General features: G+C 33.3%; 3 protein-coding genes across 8 annotated transcripts; 2 read left to right on the top strand and 1 right to left on the bottom strand.

Moving 5' to 3' along the window:
* The first annotated feature begins 1,128 nt into the window (after window positions 1–1,128).
* Window positions 1,129–5,607, top strand: LOC102625904 (mitogen-activated protein kinase kinase 6). 2 transcript variants are annotated; one of them, XM_006475279.4, is made up of 9 exons: window positions 1,129–1,356; window positions 1,555–1,639; window positions 2,380–2,514; window positions 3,268–3,492; window positions 3,617–3,799; window positions 3,975–4,198; window positions 4,938–4,983; window positions 5,091–5,179; window positions 5,326–5,607. In XM_006475279.4, exons 1-9 carry the CDS (start codon window positions 1,139–1,141, stop codon window positions 5,336–5,338), a joined length of 1,218 nt encoding a protein of 405 aa, XP_006475342.2. In that variant the 5' UTR covers window positions 1,129–1,138; the 3' UTR covers window positions 5,339–5,607. The 2 variants fall into 2 exon arrangements, with proteins under 2 accessions (XP_006475342.2, XP_024952991.1); XM_025097223.2 differs by having other exon boundaries at window positions 5,091–5,331.
* A 988-nt stretch (window positions 5,608–6,595) lies between these two features.
* Window positions 6,596–7,549, top strand: LOC102625611 (hypothetical protein). Its single transcript, XM_006475278.4, has 2 exons — window positions 6,596–7,010; window positions 7,116–7,549. Exons 1-2 carry the CDS (start codon window positions 6,745–6,747, stop codon window positions 7,387–7,389), a joined length of 540 nt encoding a protein of 179 aa, XP_006475341.1. The 5' UTR covers window positions 6,596–6,744; the 3' UTR covers window positions 7,390–7,549.
* A 4,208-nt stretch (window positions 7,550–11,757) lies between these two features.
* On the bottom strand, window positions 11,758–18,839 carry LOC102606949 (arginine--tRNA ligase, chloroplastic/mitochondrial-like). 5 transcript variants are annotated; one of them, XM_006475530.4, is made up of 18 exons: window positions 18,584–18,838; window positions 18,302–18,375; window positions 18,063–18,199; window positions 17,858–17,933; window positions 17,629–17,730; window positions 17,264–17,479; window positions 16,750–16,830; window positions 16,164–16,247; window positions 15,948–16,052; window positions 15,051–15,229; window positions 14,759–14,843; window positions 14,309–14,495; window positions 14,107–14,176; window positions 13,508–13,577; window positions 13,200–13,289; window positions 12,601–12,669; window positions 12,392–12,490; window positions 11,758–12,108 (listed from the first exon to the last, which is right to left on the bottom strand). In XM_006475530.4, exons 1-18 carry the CDS (start codon window positions 18,684–18,686, stop codon window positions 11,998–12,000), a joined length of 1,938 nt encoding a protein of 645 aa, XP_006475593.1. In that variant the 5' UTR covers window positions 18,687–18,838; the 3' UTR covers window positions 11,758–11,997. The 5 variants fall into 5 exon arrangements, with proteins under 5 accessions (XP_006475593.1, XP_006475594.1, XP_024953329.1 ...); XM_006475531.4 differs by having other exon boundaries at window positions 18,302–18,407; window positions 18,584–18,824; XM_025097561.2 differs by having other exon boundaries at window positions 18,302–18,379; window positions 18,584–18,824.
* Window positions 18,840–19,249: the final 410 nt, after the last annotated feature.

The raw sequence follows: 19,249 nt of genomic DNA, 5'->3' as shown, positions 1-19,249 counted from the left end.
GCCTTAGTTTTGCGTTTATTATCAGTTTCTTTTTTTTTTTCTTTAATGACATTCTGAGTTTCTTTTTGGCTTATCTCTTTCGATCGGTTGCCTATGGCCTGCCTTTGGATTTAATGCTCATTTTGATTCTTATGCTATTATTTTAGAAAGATGTGATTTGTATTTATTAAATAAAAACATATAGTTTAATAAATTTTAACTATACAATAATGTAAATGCACCCTTTATAAAAAAAAATATGTATATACAAAAAAAAAACATAGCACTATATACAAATTCTTATTAATTAAAGAAAAATCTTTAACTTGATTTTCTTTCTTGGGATAAGAGAGTCTTTTGTGGTGCGCCGAACCAATTAAAACCTGTTATTTGGTGAGTTTGATAGGTTTTATGGTGGAACATAAATTTAAATGTTACGAGCTCATAAAATTTAAAATAAAAATTTTTTCTGTCGGGATTTACCATATCAAATCTGCGAAATAGCATATCCTAATCGGTCGGACCCACCATCTCAATAACCCACAAAATTTTTTCACCCTTGAGATAGTTAATGTTTCTTAACTTGAGAATATGTTAGAAATGGAAGAATTCGTCTTCCATGCAAAAATGGATCAATTAACATGGACAAGGATAGGACATTAGCAATTTTGACTATAGATTAATGAGACGTTGGGGTTACGTTGAAGATTGTATAATAAACAAGAATGTTTCCATGATTCTGAAAAAGCTATTCAATACTGCATCTAGTAAAGTATCGTCCGGTGGTCCAATGCAATGATTGATCTTATTTTCGGTAATCTAATATTTGTGTTTTGAGATAAGCCAGCTCTATATTCTTGATGCCATCTGATAATTAAGGTACTGTAGTAAACTCATTCATTTATTTTATAAAGTTATTAATAAATAATATTTTAACAAACCAAAAATTCAAAAGCTCAAGGGCACAATTTAATTGGGTGAAACACATCAACTGACTCAGTGGCATCACCACCACCAGAATCTTAACCAAAGCGGGACCCATAAAAGTAGTCAAAGTCTTACTGACAGCAAGTAATAGTATCCCACCATAACATGATAAGTGCAGACACACTTGATTACCTCTCTTCGCTTAAATACTTAATTCATAATGTCATGAGTGATGTATTTTTGGGCGGCCATTGATTTGAATTTATGTTCCGTTAGGAAAAGCAGAATAATCAGAACACTGAACTCTCAGTGGGCCACCATTTATACCCTAGAAAGAAGGCAAAGAAAAGAAGTTACTGTAAATTTTTTGGAAGAAATGAGGACCAAGACTCCATTGAAACAACTCAAGCTCTCTGTTCCAGTTCAAGAAACCCCTATCACTTCCTTCTTGTAAGTATCTTTATTTAATTGTTGCTCATAGCTTGTTTGAGGTTATTAAAAACTAAAGAAAGGGAAACTTTTAACATTTTCATTTTTTATTTTATTGGGTAATTTAATTGCATTGATATCAGTAAAGAAGGGGAAAAAAGTTGAATCTTGATGAATTATATATATAATGGGTTAGTCATAATGGATGAGTTTTGTCAGGACTGCGAGTGGGACGTTTCATGATGGCGATTTGCTTTTGAATCAGAAGGGTTTGCGGCTAATTTCTGAAGAAAATGAATCCCGTGTAAGATTTTCACTATCTTACTTCATTTATAGTTTGGTTTGTTTTCAACTTCTAATTTGCTTGGATTACAAAAATCTTTTACCATTTGCTGGATTTGGCATGTATTAGCACTTTATTATGTGATAATATCGATAGATTTAGAGTCAGTTATGTAGAGGTAAGAAATCAATGTAGGTGCTGGATTTTGAGATATCTCTGCTTTTGTATATGATTTTGATGTATTTACTGATGTTTGCTTCTTCTGTGATGGTTACTGGCACAAAAAGACTTTGATAACGATTGTACTAGAAGTTAGGATTTTTCTAAAAAAATTCCCTCTGTCGGCAATTTGAATTTTGATTCTCCAAATGTTCATTCTGGGGTTTATCTTGCTTCTTTCGCTGGTCAGATGTATGTCTTCAGTCTTCAGAATGCCTAATTAAAGACTATTGGAAGCTTAAGAATATTTTCAAACTGCTACATTGGTTTCCTTAACTTACCTACCAAAGTACTAGACCATTTGTATGCATACTGCAAGCCTCTGATGAATTGATCTTCTCATCCTTTTGCCTGTGATCTTAATGTCTTAAACTCTTGTCATTTGAAATTTCATATCCTATGCTTAAGCGCTGCTCACTTTACTTTGTTGCAATGTGCATTTCTTCGCATTGCATATCAGAGGTTTATCCTCATTTCTAGGACGATTCCCTCAAATTTGTGCCTGTAAGCTCATAATTTTGTTTTTCTTGTAATTTGAACAGCCTTCTGATTATAAGGAGTTTGATTTTGAATTCTCATTGGAAGACCTTGAGACAATCAAAGTAATAGGAAAGGGAAGCGGTGGAGTAGTACAACTCGTTCGCCACAAATGGGTTGGAAGATTATTTGCATTGAAGGTAATTATAACATAGAATTTTCTATTAGCCTCTTCCTTTTATTATTTTAACTTCTGTTCTTCGAATTTTTTCTGATAGAACAGAAGATTTTCATTTTTTTAATTTTTGGATTGATAATTATTTCATTAATGGAAGAATAAATTAATATTAAGCTTCATATCCACATGAGTATTTGGGTATGCAAAAAGTGGATCCTGTACGCATAGCTGCACAGTAACTAAACACATGAACATGAAGATGTTTAATTGCCATTTACGGTCTTCAGTGGTAGTATTATTTTGTAATCAATTTTCCAGAATGGAGTAATTAGTGGAGACACTGGTGAGACTTGGAGAGTATAACTAATTCCCCCCCCCCCCCCAGGTTTTTATTTCTTATGTACATGTAGTAGCAAAAACAATTCCTCTTCTTATGATAGTATTTATTAGCATACAACAGTTTGGCTTATGCTAGTTTTTCCTTATGATGCAAATATGCCAAATGTGTATCTAATTTCAGAACCATTATCTGTTACAGCATTCTGTTTTTCCTAATTGTCTTCATATAATGGATGAATTTGGGAAACAAACTTTCACCCTAGCACAACATTTCTCCTCAAAATAAATGTTACCGTTGCTTCTATTTTTGTGTTTTGTAATACTATTACAGAGACTACTAAAGTAAAAAGATGTCAAATGATTAAGGAATTGCAACTCTAACTGTGGCAGTCTGATTTCTTTATAGTTCAGAAGCTCATTCAGTTGTGTATTACAGATCATCCAGATGAACATACAAGAGGAAATCCGTAAACAAATTGTGCAGGAGCTGAAAATAAATCAAGCATCACAGTGTTCCCATGTAGTTGTTTGCTACCACTCTTTCTATCACAATGGAGTCATTTCTCTTGTGTTGGAATACATGGATCGTGGTTCTCTGGCAGATATCATCAGACAAGTTAAAACAATTCTTGAACCGTATCTTGCAGTTGTTTGTAAGCAGGTCTCTAAGCTTCCTTCTTCTTGACTTAACATGTTTTGCCACAACGCAAAAGTCATTGCAACATTTTAGAGTATTTTTTCTCTCTCTAAAGGAGGTACAAATAAATTCTTTTGTAACCTTCCAGGTTTTACAAGGTCTCGTGTACTTGCATAATGAGAGACATGTAATACACAGGGACATAAAGCCATCCAATCTGCTGGTAAACCATAAAGGGGAAGTAAAAATTACAGATTTTGGTGTGAGTGCCATGCTAGGTAGCTCTATGGGTCAAAGGGATACATTTGTTGGAACCTACAACTATATGTCGGTAAGTGTAACATTTTACAAAAATGTGATAACTTATCTCTTTGGACTCAGTTACCCTTATTCTTTTGTTGCCTTTTGTTAGAGAGCTTTTAAAAATATTTGGACATTCAAAGCACACAGAGACGGTATGGTTTACTGCAAAAGATTAACTATAAATTTTTATTTTCCTTTTCCAGCCTGAAAGAATTAGTGGGAGCACTTACGACTATAGCAGTGATATATGGAGTCTGGGCTTGGTAGTACTTGAATGTGCTATTGGGCGTTTCCCTTATATGCAATCTGAAGACCAGCAAAGCTGGCCAAGCTTTTATGAGCTTTTGGAGGCCATTGTGGAAAGCCCACCACCAACTGCTCCACCAGATCAGTTCTCCCCAGAATTCTGTTCATTTGTATCAGCCTGGTATTTCCTAGACCTTCAGTTTGCATTTTTAACATTGTCTTAAGGCATTACCTTTTCCTTTATAGTTTGTGTGTTCTAATTTTCTTATGTTATTGTCTAAACTGATGGTTCCAGCTACTAGTCCATTATTATAAAAACTTTTTCTTTTCACCAGAGCCTATATGAAGAAAATTCTGTGAGTAAGTTTTTGTTGATAGATCACATGATTTTCTCTGTTCTTTTGGATGAGAAGATAGGTGGTTATTCATCAATTAACATCACTGCAACAATATGAAAGCATTGTTGATTCTTTTATCCCATGTTATAATTATTATAATCATCTGCATATGTGTTAGCAGATATGTTTCCTTTTCAACAAGGATTTTTTGTATTCTAATTTTAACAGGTTTCTAGGCAATTAATCCTAACTTTCGCGTGTTTTGTTGGCTATTTCTTTTTGTAGTTATTTTATGGGATTAGGAGGATTCCTGTTTGGTAGTTTTCTTGTTTTAAAAGTATTCCTGTTTAGGAAACAGGTAGTTTCTTATACAAAGATATTACTACTAAGAAATAGTTTACTTGTTAAACAATAAACAATAACGATAATCTTTACAAATGAAGCATATCGAGTGAGAGGGAAACAATAAGTTTATCGAGAGATCCAGTGCTATTAGGTTTATTCCCAACAATTTGTTGCCTTTTATTTACTGAACTCAGAATTATAATTATTTTGATCACTTGTTTCTTTTGCCTTTTGCAGCATACAGAAGGATCCTCGAGATAGGTCATCATCTTTGGACCTCCTGGTAAGTAATCAAAGTGTGCTGCATTACTATATTTCGAACAAGTCAGGATCTTTTCACTTAACAAATGTCTTAAAAGTCTTAATTGCTATAATTTTTTATGCTTTCAGAGTCACCCTTTCATCAAAAAGTTTGAAGACAAGGACATTGATCTTGGCATTTTGGTTGGCAGCTTGGATCCTCCTGTCAATTGCCCAAGGTAGTAGTTATATCTTGTAATAGAATGATATATGTTGAGTGCAATATCATTTTACATGTGTATCGGCTATCAGTCTTCATCAAACATTACATCAATTTTCATGTAACACCAAAGCATCATATGGTTTATATAAATTTTTCTTGCAGCTTGAAGTTTTAGTGTTTCATCTCTGCCTCGAGATACTTGAAAAGGAAAGATTGTCTGAAGAATGAATTGATAACTCAAATGAGTAGTGAGTTTCTTAGGATTTTATTTTAAAATAGAAAGGCTGCTGTAATCAAACGGAGTATGGACAGTTTAAAGGATTCCTAAAGGAGAAATATGGCAGGCACAGCAGAGAGGAGAGGCATTATGTAATGTAGGGATATATGATGAATCAAACATTTAAACCGTCAACCAATAAATAGGTAAGGCCTACCTGCAATAGCATGTGGTCATGTGGTGGCGATTTCAATCGCCTATTTAATTAATGATACACCGCATCCCTCTATCATGACTCACGACTGCTGCCAAATCGAAGTCACTCGCCTTATCCTTTTTCTTTAATCTCACCAAACTTTGGTCCCAAAACGATTTTGTTGATAACACAAATTAATTATCTTTTCTTTAAGAAATAGCGCAAACTAAATTTGGAATAGAGGGTACATTATAACAAGAGTAATGATAGGAATCCTATGTCCAACAATTATCCAAGTCCCAAAATCAGGCTATTAATATTTATTAATAAGAGGTAAAGTTATGATTTCTGATTCATGAAAAATAAATACTCGATCAAGAGTTGAAATATAAGTTGAGAAACTCATCATAATTCGTGAATAATTCAGAGTTAGAGCTAAAGTAATAAATAATCTGTCATATTAATTAATGCTCAAATAAGAATACTAGGATAGTCAAGGCATTATTATCACAACAATGATTTATTTTAAGCGGTGGTACACAGAGGACAATTAAATCAGAGACAAATGGAATTTGTTCGGATTTGCAATAAAATAAAGAATGGGGACAATTGAAATTCTTGAATATTGTAAATTGTGGATGCAAAATAAACAAAAATTGGTGGAAGTGTTATCCAAATAAGCACCCTCCCCCCGGCACACAGCTTTAACTTAAGTCACCCTGAATATTAAATCCTGAGACATTGAAAAGTGCAGATATTGTCATAGCTTTATGGGGCAAAAGTTGCTAAAGATGGTGACATCAGTTTGAGCCAAATAAAAAGAAGATTGGTGACTCGGATATGGATGCCTTCAAATTTAGGCCTTATCTTCTTTCCTAGTAGTATGGGAAATGCAATAAATTTAAACCATACAATCTCTTGGCTGATAATGACAATTCTCAGCACACAGCAGTAGTGCAAGAAAAAGAATATTCCATAAATAAACATTATGTTTACTTATCTATATATGTATATATATTTGTCAACGTTATCCAATGTGTGCAGGCCGCCAAGCAAACTAGAAGCTATATATATGTAAAATTTCTTCAAGCCAAATATCTTCTTCATTCTTATTCAGACTCTGAAAGTTATTAATTTGATTGAAACCATAAGTTGGATATATATATATATGATCATCATGGAGAGTTGTAGCAGCAAGCAAATATTTCAACAGCTGAATTCGAAGAAAATTGATAGTCATGAAGATTCAACATTTTCCATTGATTCTTCATTAGAAGAAGATTCAACGAACTCTGTGTCTTCTTCAATGTCTTCATCAGAATTGGTGGAGGATGCATCCTCTTCAACATCAAGTTCATGTTCTCCTTCATCGTCCTCCTCAAACGGCGGACCTCTCTATGAATTCTCAGAGCTCATGGCTCAGCTTCCCATCAAGTAAGCATCAATTAACTCATTGGGAGGATAATCTGTTGTTTAATTTCAAAATTTTGGTCTTAAGTACTGATCAATAATTAGTGTCATTATATTTTGGGGTTGCAGGAGAGGTTTGTCAAAGTTTTATCAAGGCAAGTCGCAGTCATTTACATCATTAGCAAGTGTGAAGAACATAGAAGATCTTGCAAAAATGAATATTAAAGGGAGTCATTATTATAGAATGAAAATGAAGTCATGCAAGAGCTATGGAGGTGGATTGGACATTGGTCACAGCAAGTCGTACAGTCCAAAGGCTAAGGCTACTATCTCAAAGAAATCTTCAATTGCAAGAGGATCTTTTTTGTCTTCACTGGCTAAATCAACTAATCAAGTAGTTTAGGTGGTGAGTTGTAGCTCTACTGTGCCTGTACAGAGCAAAATTTCTTTACCTGCACATATTTTTATATCTATGGCAATTTGCAATGTTGATGGTTATTTCTGGGTTTATCTTATTTTCTGGTGACACATGATTATGTTAATATGTGTTACAATTTGAGGCTTTTATCATTTCAATTACTGCAATTTCATGAGATGATGTTGTTTTTACTTATATGATTGTTGTGGGTGTTAATTAATTCAATTGATAAAATCTTTGGTGTGAAAAGAAGAGGTATGGAATCATTAATTAGGCTAAAATAATTGTTTAGAGTCTGCATTTGATATTATTAAAATCATCATAAAGTTCATAATATACAATAGTTAGTAATCGCAATTTTCTTTACACCATATCTTTGGGATCTTTTGGGATGCTTAGCTACAAATATAATATCCCTAAATTTAAGCAGGTTGCAAAATTGATTTGGATTTTGTCCATCTTTTAAAAAATTAAAAAAGAATAAAAAGATTATGAAGAATATCCTCGTATATTTATGTTAACCATCTAATTTGATCTAATGGGTTAAATTTAAAGTCAACAATTAAAATGGGATTATGGAATGTAAATCTTTTATAAATCTTAAAATTATAATTGATTTCGCATGGTGATGGGCGATTGGTGTTGATGAGTGTTGACATGAATTTGCCAAATAGACTGGGGGTCTATTTGGCAAGCCCAGCTGCCTGGTAATTAAGCCTAACAGGCAAAGCTCGGCTTAAAAAGCCCAGTTGATTTTTTATAATTTTATTCAATTTATTTTGATTTGAGTATTTTAATAAAAATTTATCAAATTCTGATAATTATGTTTACAAGTATCATCAACTTTTACTTTTAGTGATTTACTAAACATTCACAAGAATTGTAAGCAGTTATAACTTGCACCTTAACACCAAACTGATCATTAACATGTCAAAATAACCACAATTTCTTTGTTAATAATTAACAAGAGATTCGTAGTAATAAAAGAAAAGGTGGACAAGAACATTATTTATTATTCTTTTTACTATTTCAATTATATATCAAATCCAGTAAAAAAATGTAGTCCGATTATTGAAGGTATAAAGGCATAAAATAAAAGTTAAAATGACTAAACTATATTATTATTTTTATCTTGGTAAATTTATTTTAATATTAATAACAATATTGTACTTTTCTTTTTCCATGTAAGTGTTGTGTTAATTTAATTATTTGTATTACAGTTTTTATCTTTTCTAAAATGAATTTTTTGTGACTTCTTTTTTTGTTTTTTCTCACTCACATTGCAGCACCTACCAACAATTATATGCATGAATGAAGCAATAAATTAAGTTTGTATGTAGTCTCTTTTTTACCATTCTTTTTCTTTTATTTATAACTCTTGATTATGCCTTCAGACTTCCAAAATTAATGAAACACCTATGCAAACAACATCGAAAATATTAGAGGAAACTAAATGAATTTACGGGTGAATTAAGTTCGAATTATATAATGAACAAAAGCATATTCTTTACCGAAAAATTGAGTTTCAAAAGAAATTGGGTAGTTTGGCTATTAATAAAATCCTTCAAACTTAACACACTCTTCAAAATGACAAGATATTAGCAAATTCACTCCCCAAAGAAAGAAACGTTGACATGAAAATTTCTTGAAATTTAAATACCGTCAGTTGCGTGCTCTCTTATTGACGTGTCATGAGAGTCTTTCTGAATTTTCCCAACACCTTTACAGTTCTCCTTTCTCTTATTGAGGTATCTTGAGAATCGTTCTGAATTTTCACAACACCTTCACATTTCTCTCTGTGTCCAGAGAGTCTTTTTGCATTTTCCCAACACCTTCTCAATTTCCCTTCACAATTTAATAATCTAAGGGTGTGTTTCACATACTACCTTAGACAAAGATTGCATTTGTTAATGCAACATAATCTCATACTTGATGAATTTTTCTATTCACATTATGACGTATTATAATACATTATAATGTGAACAGTTCCGGATTAAATAAATTCAAGGGAGTGGTTGAGTTTGTGTAATAGGGCATTGTTTACATTCGGTCTTTATTTTTTAATTTCTCTAATTAAAATAATTAATTAATTAAATTAAAAACTCAAAATAATCTTAAAGCATTTATTTAATATAAAATATTAAAATAAAAATATTATTTTATATAATATAATCCATATTACACCAAACATAGTATTACATTATAACTTAATTTATATAGGGTGTGTTTGGCACGCGGTAAATATAGGATAAGGACTCGCCATTGCATTAGAATTATACAATCTCGTGTTTGGCAGTTACAGCGTATTGCATTAACTAAAATTTATAATGCGGTAACACCCGCGTAAACTAAACCCGAACCCCCCCCCCCCCCCCCCAACGGGTTTATACGGGTTTGCAATAGATCTTTCTCCTTCCCTCAACTTTCTCCTTCTTTATGCTCTCTCACGAACACAGCACTCCACACCAGGCCATCGTCCTTCGCCGCGCAACACCCAACTCCACCACCACCCCATCCCGCAACAGCACTGCCTTCTCTTTTAACTTGCTGACGCACGACACTCGACCACCATGCAATCTTCTATCGCTGCGTGACAGCCAGCTCCGTCACCACCCCACTGTGCAATACCACCGCCATGCTTGCCTTCGCCTCCTGAATCAACGAACTACAACTTTGATTTTTGAAAAGGTCTTTCTTTTTATTTCTTCTCACGATTTCTGTAACAAAATAGAGGCTAAATATCACATGTCTCTTTCTCATACTATTCCAAGCTAAATAGCAAAAGCAATAGATTCTCAGACTCATATAGGATCTTCAAGAAGCCGGAGGTTCTCGATTTATTTAATTTCTCTTTATATATTTTTTTCCAACTGTTAACTATAATTTTTTATGTAAATGCTTCACAACATGTTGGAATTGCTACTTCTTTGATAATTTGGGGAAATTGAACCCTAACGAAGCAAAGTGAGGGGAAATTTTCTATTGGATCTTGTAAGAAATTTCTAAAAATAAAAGAATGAAAAAGATTTTAAATTTATGGATTAAGCAATCCTAGAATTTGAATTTATGAAATTAGAAGACCACGGTTGGACGTATTGGATTTTATTTATGTCTTGATATTATTTAAAAGTTATTTAATTGAATTATTTGCTTCAATCTTCATTTCAAAGGTTATATATTTGGAAAATATTGTAAAAGTAAATGTTATACTGACAAAAATTTAAAGTTAGAAAGTTTGATTTTTATGAAGAATTATGATATTAAAAAATTATATTATAAAATAATGTTAAATTTCTTAATTTTAAAAATTTTGATATTTAGTATTTTTCTAAGTATTAATAACTATTATTTTTAAAAAATATGTAATCAAAATTAATCACTAAAAAAATTAATACAGTACAATGCAGCACCAAACATAGTATAACTAAAAATTAATACAATACAGCGTAATGTCAAACACTGTATAATATTATTATAATACAATACTAATGTAATACAGCATAATATAATATACCTGCATTAAAATAATGCAATACAGCATAATATAATATAATATGTCAAACGCACCCTATGTAATACAGTGTAATACAATACAACTAATAGAATATAATACAGTATAACAAATGCATCTAAAGACAAGTATCAACAAGTTGATACTTGTTGCTGCATCTTTACAATTTTCGGTTCATTATCTCAAAAATTCAACCAAATAAGTCTTTAATTATAATTTCATAAACATCGTGCTTTGGCCAAAGAAGTCTTTAATTATAGTTTCATAAACATATTGTTTAAACTTCAAAAAACCATAAGTCCATTGTTCAAACTCACCCACATGAATGAGAAAAAAATTGACTTGCCCCTAGATATTTTTTTTTTTTATTACATGAAACTATTACTCAAAAGTATAACTCATATTGCATGAGATTATTGTTCAACTTATATTACTGATATTTACAAATCATAATATTATTAGGACAAGAGTATATTATTATCGTATAAAGCATTGTCTAAATTTACCCTCACTAATAATTAATTGATGTCTACTTTACCCACATTTCATAAGGGTAAAGACCAACTTCCACTCAAATTTTTGAGAGAAGAATTAAGTCCCCATATTATTATATGGAAACTCGTACTCAAGCTCTCGCGCACAGCTTGAGTTCTAACCACGCTAGACTTAAATTAGAAAGAAGGAAAGAACACACACACATCGCCTTCAATATTTTATTATGGCTTGAAATCCACTTTAACAATGTAATAATAATCACCTTAAGATGCGGGCAACTCTTAACTTTGGAATACGCAAAGAGGATACCCAAGCAAAATCATTAGTCGTTAACCAGGCTCTCCGAATAGTTGGAACAAAATCTACAATTCATGATCTTGTAATTCATTACATTGATGCCCCATCAATAAGTATCTCAATTTACAACTCCATGCAATCTTTGAAACTAACTCCATAACAGAATACAAATTACAAATCTTACTCATTTTTTCAATTCATTTGCCAAATTTTGTCATAAAAACTTGCAGATAACCTACCATTTGTAAACAATCTCTAAATTGTTGTGGCAAAATAGGCACCTTACAACCCTATATCTTATAAACGGGTACAATTCCCAGGAGATGAAAGCATTTCCGCATAACTGTTGCGGTAGCTTCACATAGTAAGAGTCTGCTAGTCTCCTCGGCTGACCCAACAACCTGCACCATTTTATTGATTAGATTCCACAGCATAGCATTCATCTGTACCCAACTTTTCAGTACAAACTGCTAAAATACCAACATTCCCTTGCCATAGAAATAATAACAGATATGTTAAATTGACTTCGGTGACTGACATGATGGATGAGCTAGTGAGCTAATTTAGCTTTTTCATTTTTCAAGATATAATTGAAACTCAGTATTTATCAGTTCAAGGTAGCTTTTTCATTGTTCATTCTTTCCTTAAGAACTTCAAAGGATAAATTTGATTGTATCATTGTACCTGACAATTGGAATAAAATCTGGTGAAGTACTCAGATAAATTGTAAAGGTATTCACACACAACATTCGGCAACAGATTAGTAAGGGCCTCCTCAATAACCTGAGAAGAGAGGGCAAACATACATATCAATCATAAATACATATTCTACATGCCAGCTAATTACTTAACATTACAGCTAAACTTCAAGAATGGAAGTGAGATAGTCTTGCCTCAGAAAAGTGTAGCAAATGTAGCCCAAGTGCACGTTCATCCGCATGATCCAACACTAGTGATCCCGTCTGCAATAATTCTACTTTTTTTTAGTTTTTTTGATGGGATCACAGAAAATATACTTTCAAGCAAAAAAAAAAACATCAAGACTGCTTAGGTCAGAATAAGTTGTTAGTTGGCTTACTAGAAAAAGTTGATGGCTAGAGGCATGTGACTTTTGACATACCTACAGCATTTTCCTAAACATTGCCAGTACCAGATATGGTCGGTATGGAAGCAGTAAAGATGAAAAAGGAGCAAGGCATAGTACTAGTTTACTTACGTCTGGGTGCAAAATCATATGGACCAGCTGAAGTAGAGGAATTAGTTTTCTACCAAACTTCCACATGGATACATTTACAGAATTTTGGAAACCAACTAAAAGTAGTTACTACCCCCTTGATACCCATGTTACCACAACAATGCAGATTCCAGTGACAATTCAGTCATGCTGACCAATGCAGGTGAAAACACATGCCAAAAGTTAAAATCAGGAATTTATGGAGAAACTCGACCGCTGAAACATCGTCAGAGCTTCTACCTCAAAAACCAAACCTACCTTCTTCAGTTCTTCTATGTCTTTACCAGATTTCCTGATGATGGAACAGATCCTCGCATGAGCATAAAGCAAATAAACAGCAGTATTGCCCTGCTCGTAAAATTTTAGTGGGTAAAAATATAAGCTAATGGAAGTAGTGGCAATCGTAGAATTGGCAAAAAAGAAAAAAAAAGTTCAAATATCAACAAACAGCAAATCTCATAAATTCTGACAAAGGTTTACTACACAAAGCAAAAGCAAGAAAAAGAGAAGAAAACATATTAAAATTTGAATAAAATCTGATAAAAAGCATCAAATGGAAGATGCACCTTATCATTAAGCATCTGATCAAAACTAAACGTGTAATTGGTCAATCTGTTGTTCTTAAGGTCAAAATACCTGCCATCAGAAAAGTGCAACATAAGTACATGTATAAAAATTGGAAGTGACAGTAAAATGAAAATGTATGCTCCACTCTGGGAAATAAAGCTAAAATAGCCAATGTTGTATGACAAAATGTTCTAAAGACCTTGTCTTCAACTGCAGCAGCATTTTTACAATGAACTAATTCATATAGCACTTTTCATTCATTTTTCTAGCCACAGACCATCCATAATCTATTGGATGTGTCAGATTGTCACAAAATTTAGAATATCCAAAAGTAAGAATCCACATTCATGGGGGATGATAAATGTGTTCATTATGATAATGGTTGAACTATAGAGTTGTACATTTAAAATTGTTGTTCATTTTCCTTGGAGGTGTATAAATATTTCCAACAATACATGGGTTACTTGGCTATTGTAAGTGATCATCCCCTTCTGTTTTAATCTTTTTCTTCTGCACATGTAACCCATGTCAAGAGCTTCAGCTAAAGATGTTGCTGATAAAATTATTATTAAAGTAAAGGCCATGAGAGATAACTTACTTAGCAGCACCATAACCCACTGCCTCAGCGGTTTGCTCAAGCTCCTCTTCAGTCCACTCTTTATCCTTACCTGATAAGGATGGATACAAAATTAAAGAGATTTCTCAAAACCGAAGCTAAATAAGCACAACAAATCCAGATGGTACACACAATCAGATCACAGTTCTAACATCTGAAAAAAACTAGATCCGTATATATATACCACGCTCAATAAGCACCGCTTTACTGCGATTCTTGGCTTCATCAAGTAAATCAACCAACCGAACCACTTCAGAAAAGCGAGTCCGAAGTCGCTTGCCATCTTCTCCGAGAACAAGTCCAAAACCAACATGACTGGCCTTCGGGTACGTACTATCATCAGCTGAAAGCCAACCAGCACGTTTGGCAGCCTGTCATTAAGAGAGGAGAAAAAAACAGAGGTAAGGATATCTGATTCCACTGGTGAACTAACACTTAAATCATTGTTCAGGGCATAAACATTAAGATTGTCAATTTAACTGACCACAAAAGCGTATGAACAGCAAAAAAGATGTCAGAAGCCAAAAAGAAAAAAGAGGAAAAGTATGTACAAGAGGATGAAAAAGAATGTTGACAACATGCAAGAAAATCCACAGAAACAGAACATGGGAGACGGACGGTAATGGATACATACACTGAACACCATATCAAAATGTAGCTGCTGACCAACATCAGTGACATAGATAATCCACTCAGCTTTCTCTTCATTAAGGCGGTACCTATGCATTTAAAGCATTGCAGTGAATAAAATAAGTTTCCTATTTCCAGCCTTTGTACCAAACATCTATCATCAACTACTAAGCCAGATCAAATACTATACAACAAGGATAGAAAAAAAATGAAGAAATGAAGGATTGTCATAAAATCAATAAATAAAACTTTATTAAAAAAATGCAAACATAACAGAAGGGGGGAAAAAAACTAACCAAAGAGCAGCAAGATCTGTTGAAGCATAGTTGAAACCACCATCACTCTTCACAATGATGAGAGGTATGTTAACTCCTTCAATAAAAATCACACGAGCACCCTGGCTCTCTTCAACTAAACCTTGCTTACTCAATTCATCAATAACCCCAGGAATGTACGGATTATAAAAACTTTCCCCCTGTCAGCAAGGCAAAAAATCAAATAAATAATAAGAATAATAATAATATGGCAGGTAAAATATTTGGTAATTAATTATGATGGAAAAAAGTTAAAAACTTTATGAAGTATGCATAGAATCCCTGAGGCAAAAATAGTTAACTTGCATTCCACTCACAAATTCCATAAAACATATTCAAGTCCCTTGCCTTTCAGCTTTCCAAGTAATAAATACATTTGTATGTGAGCATGCAAACAAATTCACAAAATGCATTCAAAATAAGATATTACAAACTAAAAATTCGATTTCTTCACATTGTTAAAACAAGGTTACTTGAAACTCCTTCGTACACCAACTCCATAAACGCATGTGCATGCAAGCACATGGCAGTCAACATGGAACTTATTGTCATCCTTGTCAATTAGCTGTTCGAAATGTCATGCAGGCAACACTTTACCAAAGCCACACTCAACTTTTACTTGTAAAAGTTGTAAACTTATTAATCACTGTAATAATACCGAAAGTAACCTGGATAACAAAGCTTGTAAAGAAAAATCCACTTACTACTCAAGCAAGAAAAATTCAAAATGTTAATAGCAAAACCATATCATGAAAACGGACTTCAGTAACAACCTTCATGCCTGTAGAAAAACTCACACAATAAAGCACGATGCAGAGGGAAACACAGCGAACAATCTTAAGCTGTATAGCCTGGTTAGAATGACAGATAAATTGCTACCTTTTCCTCCAAGTCAACTCGAAGGCGTTTGTAGACCTTATCAAACTCTTTCCGGCTGATCTCACAGATTTGCGCCCAAGCCTCGTGATACTTTGGTTCCCCACTCTGCAAAAAATGTTGCATAACAAGATAAATAGGTTTTTTCAAACCTTATTTTAAAAAAAAAATATTCTGTTCTATGATCTCACACAAGCACGGAGATATTCAAAATTTCACCTGAAGCCGAACCACTGCCTGTTGTGCTCTCTCCTTAAAAGCAGGATCAGAATCAAATCTATTTTTTGATCGCCTGTAGAATTCCTAATAATATATTTTCCAAGTTAGAATTGTGATAACCAATATATGAAAATTCACATGTGGTCCACATCATAATATTTTACGAAGAAGAATTTTGTTGAAAAAAAATATTATTCATGAATTCCAAATCATAATATTTTACTAACAAAGAAGAGCATAACAACAACTACATTCCACTACTGCCCAACTGGAAGATCTTGTTTTCAAGATGGCTGGTTAATCAGAAATAATTCCAGAAAGCTTCCTTACATTGAGATATATTATTAAATTTAGAAATTAATACTGGTCAATGTCAATGTCACTTCACAAACAAGGATCAAAATTTTCATTTGTGGGGTATGAAGTTGCTCCAATTAACACAGAAACCAAAGCGCAAACCTTCTTGTTCTTGCTTGGTCGAGTATACAAAGTGCTATTTTTGGTCAACATGCTCTGGTGGAACAAAGTTATAAAGATTTCCGTAAAACTACTAATTCAAGAACAAAAAATAGAAGTTTTCACTCACTTGTAATTCTCCAATGGCTGTTTCATTCGCGTCTTCCGAGTTTGGAAATTTTTCAAAAAGGTATTCAATCAACATGCCAAACTGCACAAGAAATAAGAAATCTTTAAGAAATACAATCAAGAGCCAAAAATATTTATTAACTGCATTAACTTCAAAATGATAAAGAACACAAACTTCGGAATATTACAAATAGTACAAATCATCAAAATGTGTCTTTCGAAAAGAGAGTGCCACACAACCAGAATTTCATCTTTGGCACAGCGACAAATAGTCTGCACACCATCAAAGTAAATGCAGCAGCAGACAAGAGCAGACAAATTTTGTCTGCATCCTAAGTGGAGAACTCATTCCTATTCATGTGAAAGTCTACAAACAAAATCAAAAAGTTTACTCTTGAAAGGAATGATGCTAAAAGACTACATTGTGTACCCCAACTAAAGCTGGCAATGGCTCAAGCCCTTGAAAAACATGAAAGTACCCATGGAAGATACAAATTTTAAGAAAGTACAAGCACCTGTGTACCCCAGTCACCAACATGATTCCGTCGGAGAACTTCAACATTTGAAAACTCAAGCATTCGGGCCAGTGAGTCCCCAATAATAGTTGATCGCAAGTGGCCAACATGCATTTCTTTTGCTATATTAGGTGAGGAAAAGTCGACCACGGCTTTTTTAACCCTAAGTTTCGGTGCCCATGTTTCGATACCATCAACAAGCATCTTCTGAATGTTCTGCATAAACAAATAACCATTTAAGTACAATAAAATATTAGGTAGAATTAAGTATCCTACAAAATGCATCTCCTTGCTGGGGCTAAATAAGATAAAACAAATCTACATTATAAATAAAATTAAGAAGATCTTTGGGGGAAAAAAAAAACCTTAGCCATCCAGTTCTTTGATAACACTACATTCACAAATCCAGGTCCAGCTACAGAGCATGATTCTATCATTTCAGACGGAGGAAGATTTTTCATGATGGCCTGCCCGTGAAAAGAACAGTCATTTGAAGCTGTCAAGCGAGTACAAAATCTAGATCGTCCATGATCAAAAGAACCCATACAAACAAACTAAGGGGTACAAGCCATAAAAGAATGCCAATGACAATACCTGTCCAACAGGTTGGGGACCCTTAAATTCAGTACCCTTTCCTTTAATTTTAGACCACAGACCCATAGCATTATTACTGCATTCAAGAAGCATTGTTCATCAATAATGACAAAGGCACTTGAGATATACCTATAGTTCAATGCTAAAGATTCGCAATGCTTCTAAACAAAATTTCATTAACCATAAACCACAAGTATTCATATACCATTGGTAATCGCCAAATTTAGCAGTGCATGCAGCAATCAGCGGCCTCACATCCGTTTCATTACGAACTGTTGCTTTAAGTGCTAAATCAAAAACTTTCTCTAATTCTCGCTTTACATTCCCTGTATTTTCTTCCTCCTGAACGACACATAAAATTGTTCAGCTTCAGAAAATACTTTTCATCTTAGAAATACAAGAGGCAACGAGGAACACTCAAATAAATAAATAAGCAGCGCTTACATTTGCCATGCTTGTTATCGAACGCGTCTTTGTAGCCGCCAATGCAAGCCTTCTAGTTGTTGCCCTCAATATATCTGTCTAGTTTTGCAATAAGCACTTTAAATTACTGTCAACAATAATACAAAAATTATTAAAAAATAATTAGTAGATTTTTTTGTTTTCTTCTCAAATTTAAATTAAAAAGGCAAAAAAAAAAAGAATACTGTAGTATAGTAGTAAATCAGCTACTTTTTCAAATACTGAAGAAGAAATTGAAATGAGTCTATTGAACTGAAGACTCACCAGAAGGAGAGGAGTGGAAGCAAGAGAGGCGATGCAAGGAGAGGAATGGGGAGGACGAAGAAGAAGAAACCGGCGCCAGTAAGAAAGTTAAGGAACCTATCATAATATCTTTGGTTTTATATATATTTCTATTTTCTTTTTCAATTGTGTTCGGCCGCGAGATTGAGAAACGAGAAGGAAACCCTCGCTTGGTCAGCGTAACGTTTCCTACTCCTTGCTTCAGCCTAAACTCTCCGCTCCGCTGTTTTCAGTTTATTGGGCTTTAGCGAATCCAATTCTCTCTTTTAGTCTTTCGGCTTAATTCTTGTTCGATTCTTTTTGTCTTCCAATGGCATATCGACACGTAAGCTGATGGACGCAGAGAAATTAACTGTTCAGCGTGAATGAACTTTTTTTTTAATTTTTAAATTAACCATTTTTTATAATTATATTAATTTCAATTTGACGATTTAAAGAGTTAGGTTACCACATAGTATTAAACGTCAATTAACATCACTTAACTAGTTATTAATAAATGTTTAAAAACTTATAATCTAAATTTACTAACTTTTTTCAAGAAAAATGCATCTAAATTATTATTTTTAAAAAAATTATATCATGTCTTTTAACTATTGAATTTTCAAGTGGTAAGGAGCGATCTTTTTAGAGCCTAAGTTTTGGATTCGA

This window comes from Citrus sinensis, chromosome 1, assembly GCF_022201045.2.
Source record: "Citrus sinensis cultivar Valencia sweet orange chromosome 1, DVS_A1.0, whole genome shotgun sequence".
Lineage (NCBI taxonomy): Eukaryota > Viridiplantae > Streptophyta > Magnoliopsida > Sapindales > Rutaceae > Citrus > Citrus sinensis.
This window is presented reverse-complemented; position numbering and strand designations above follow the sequence as displayed.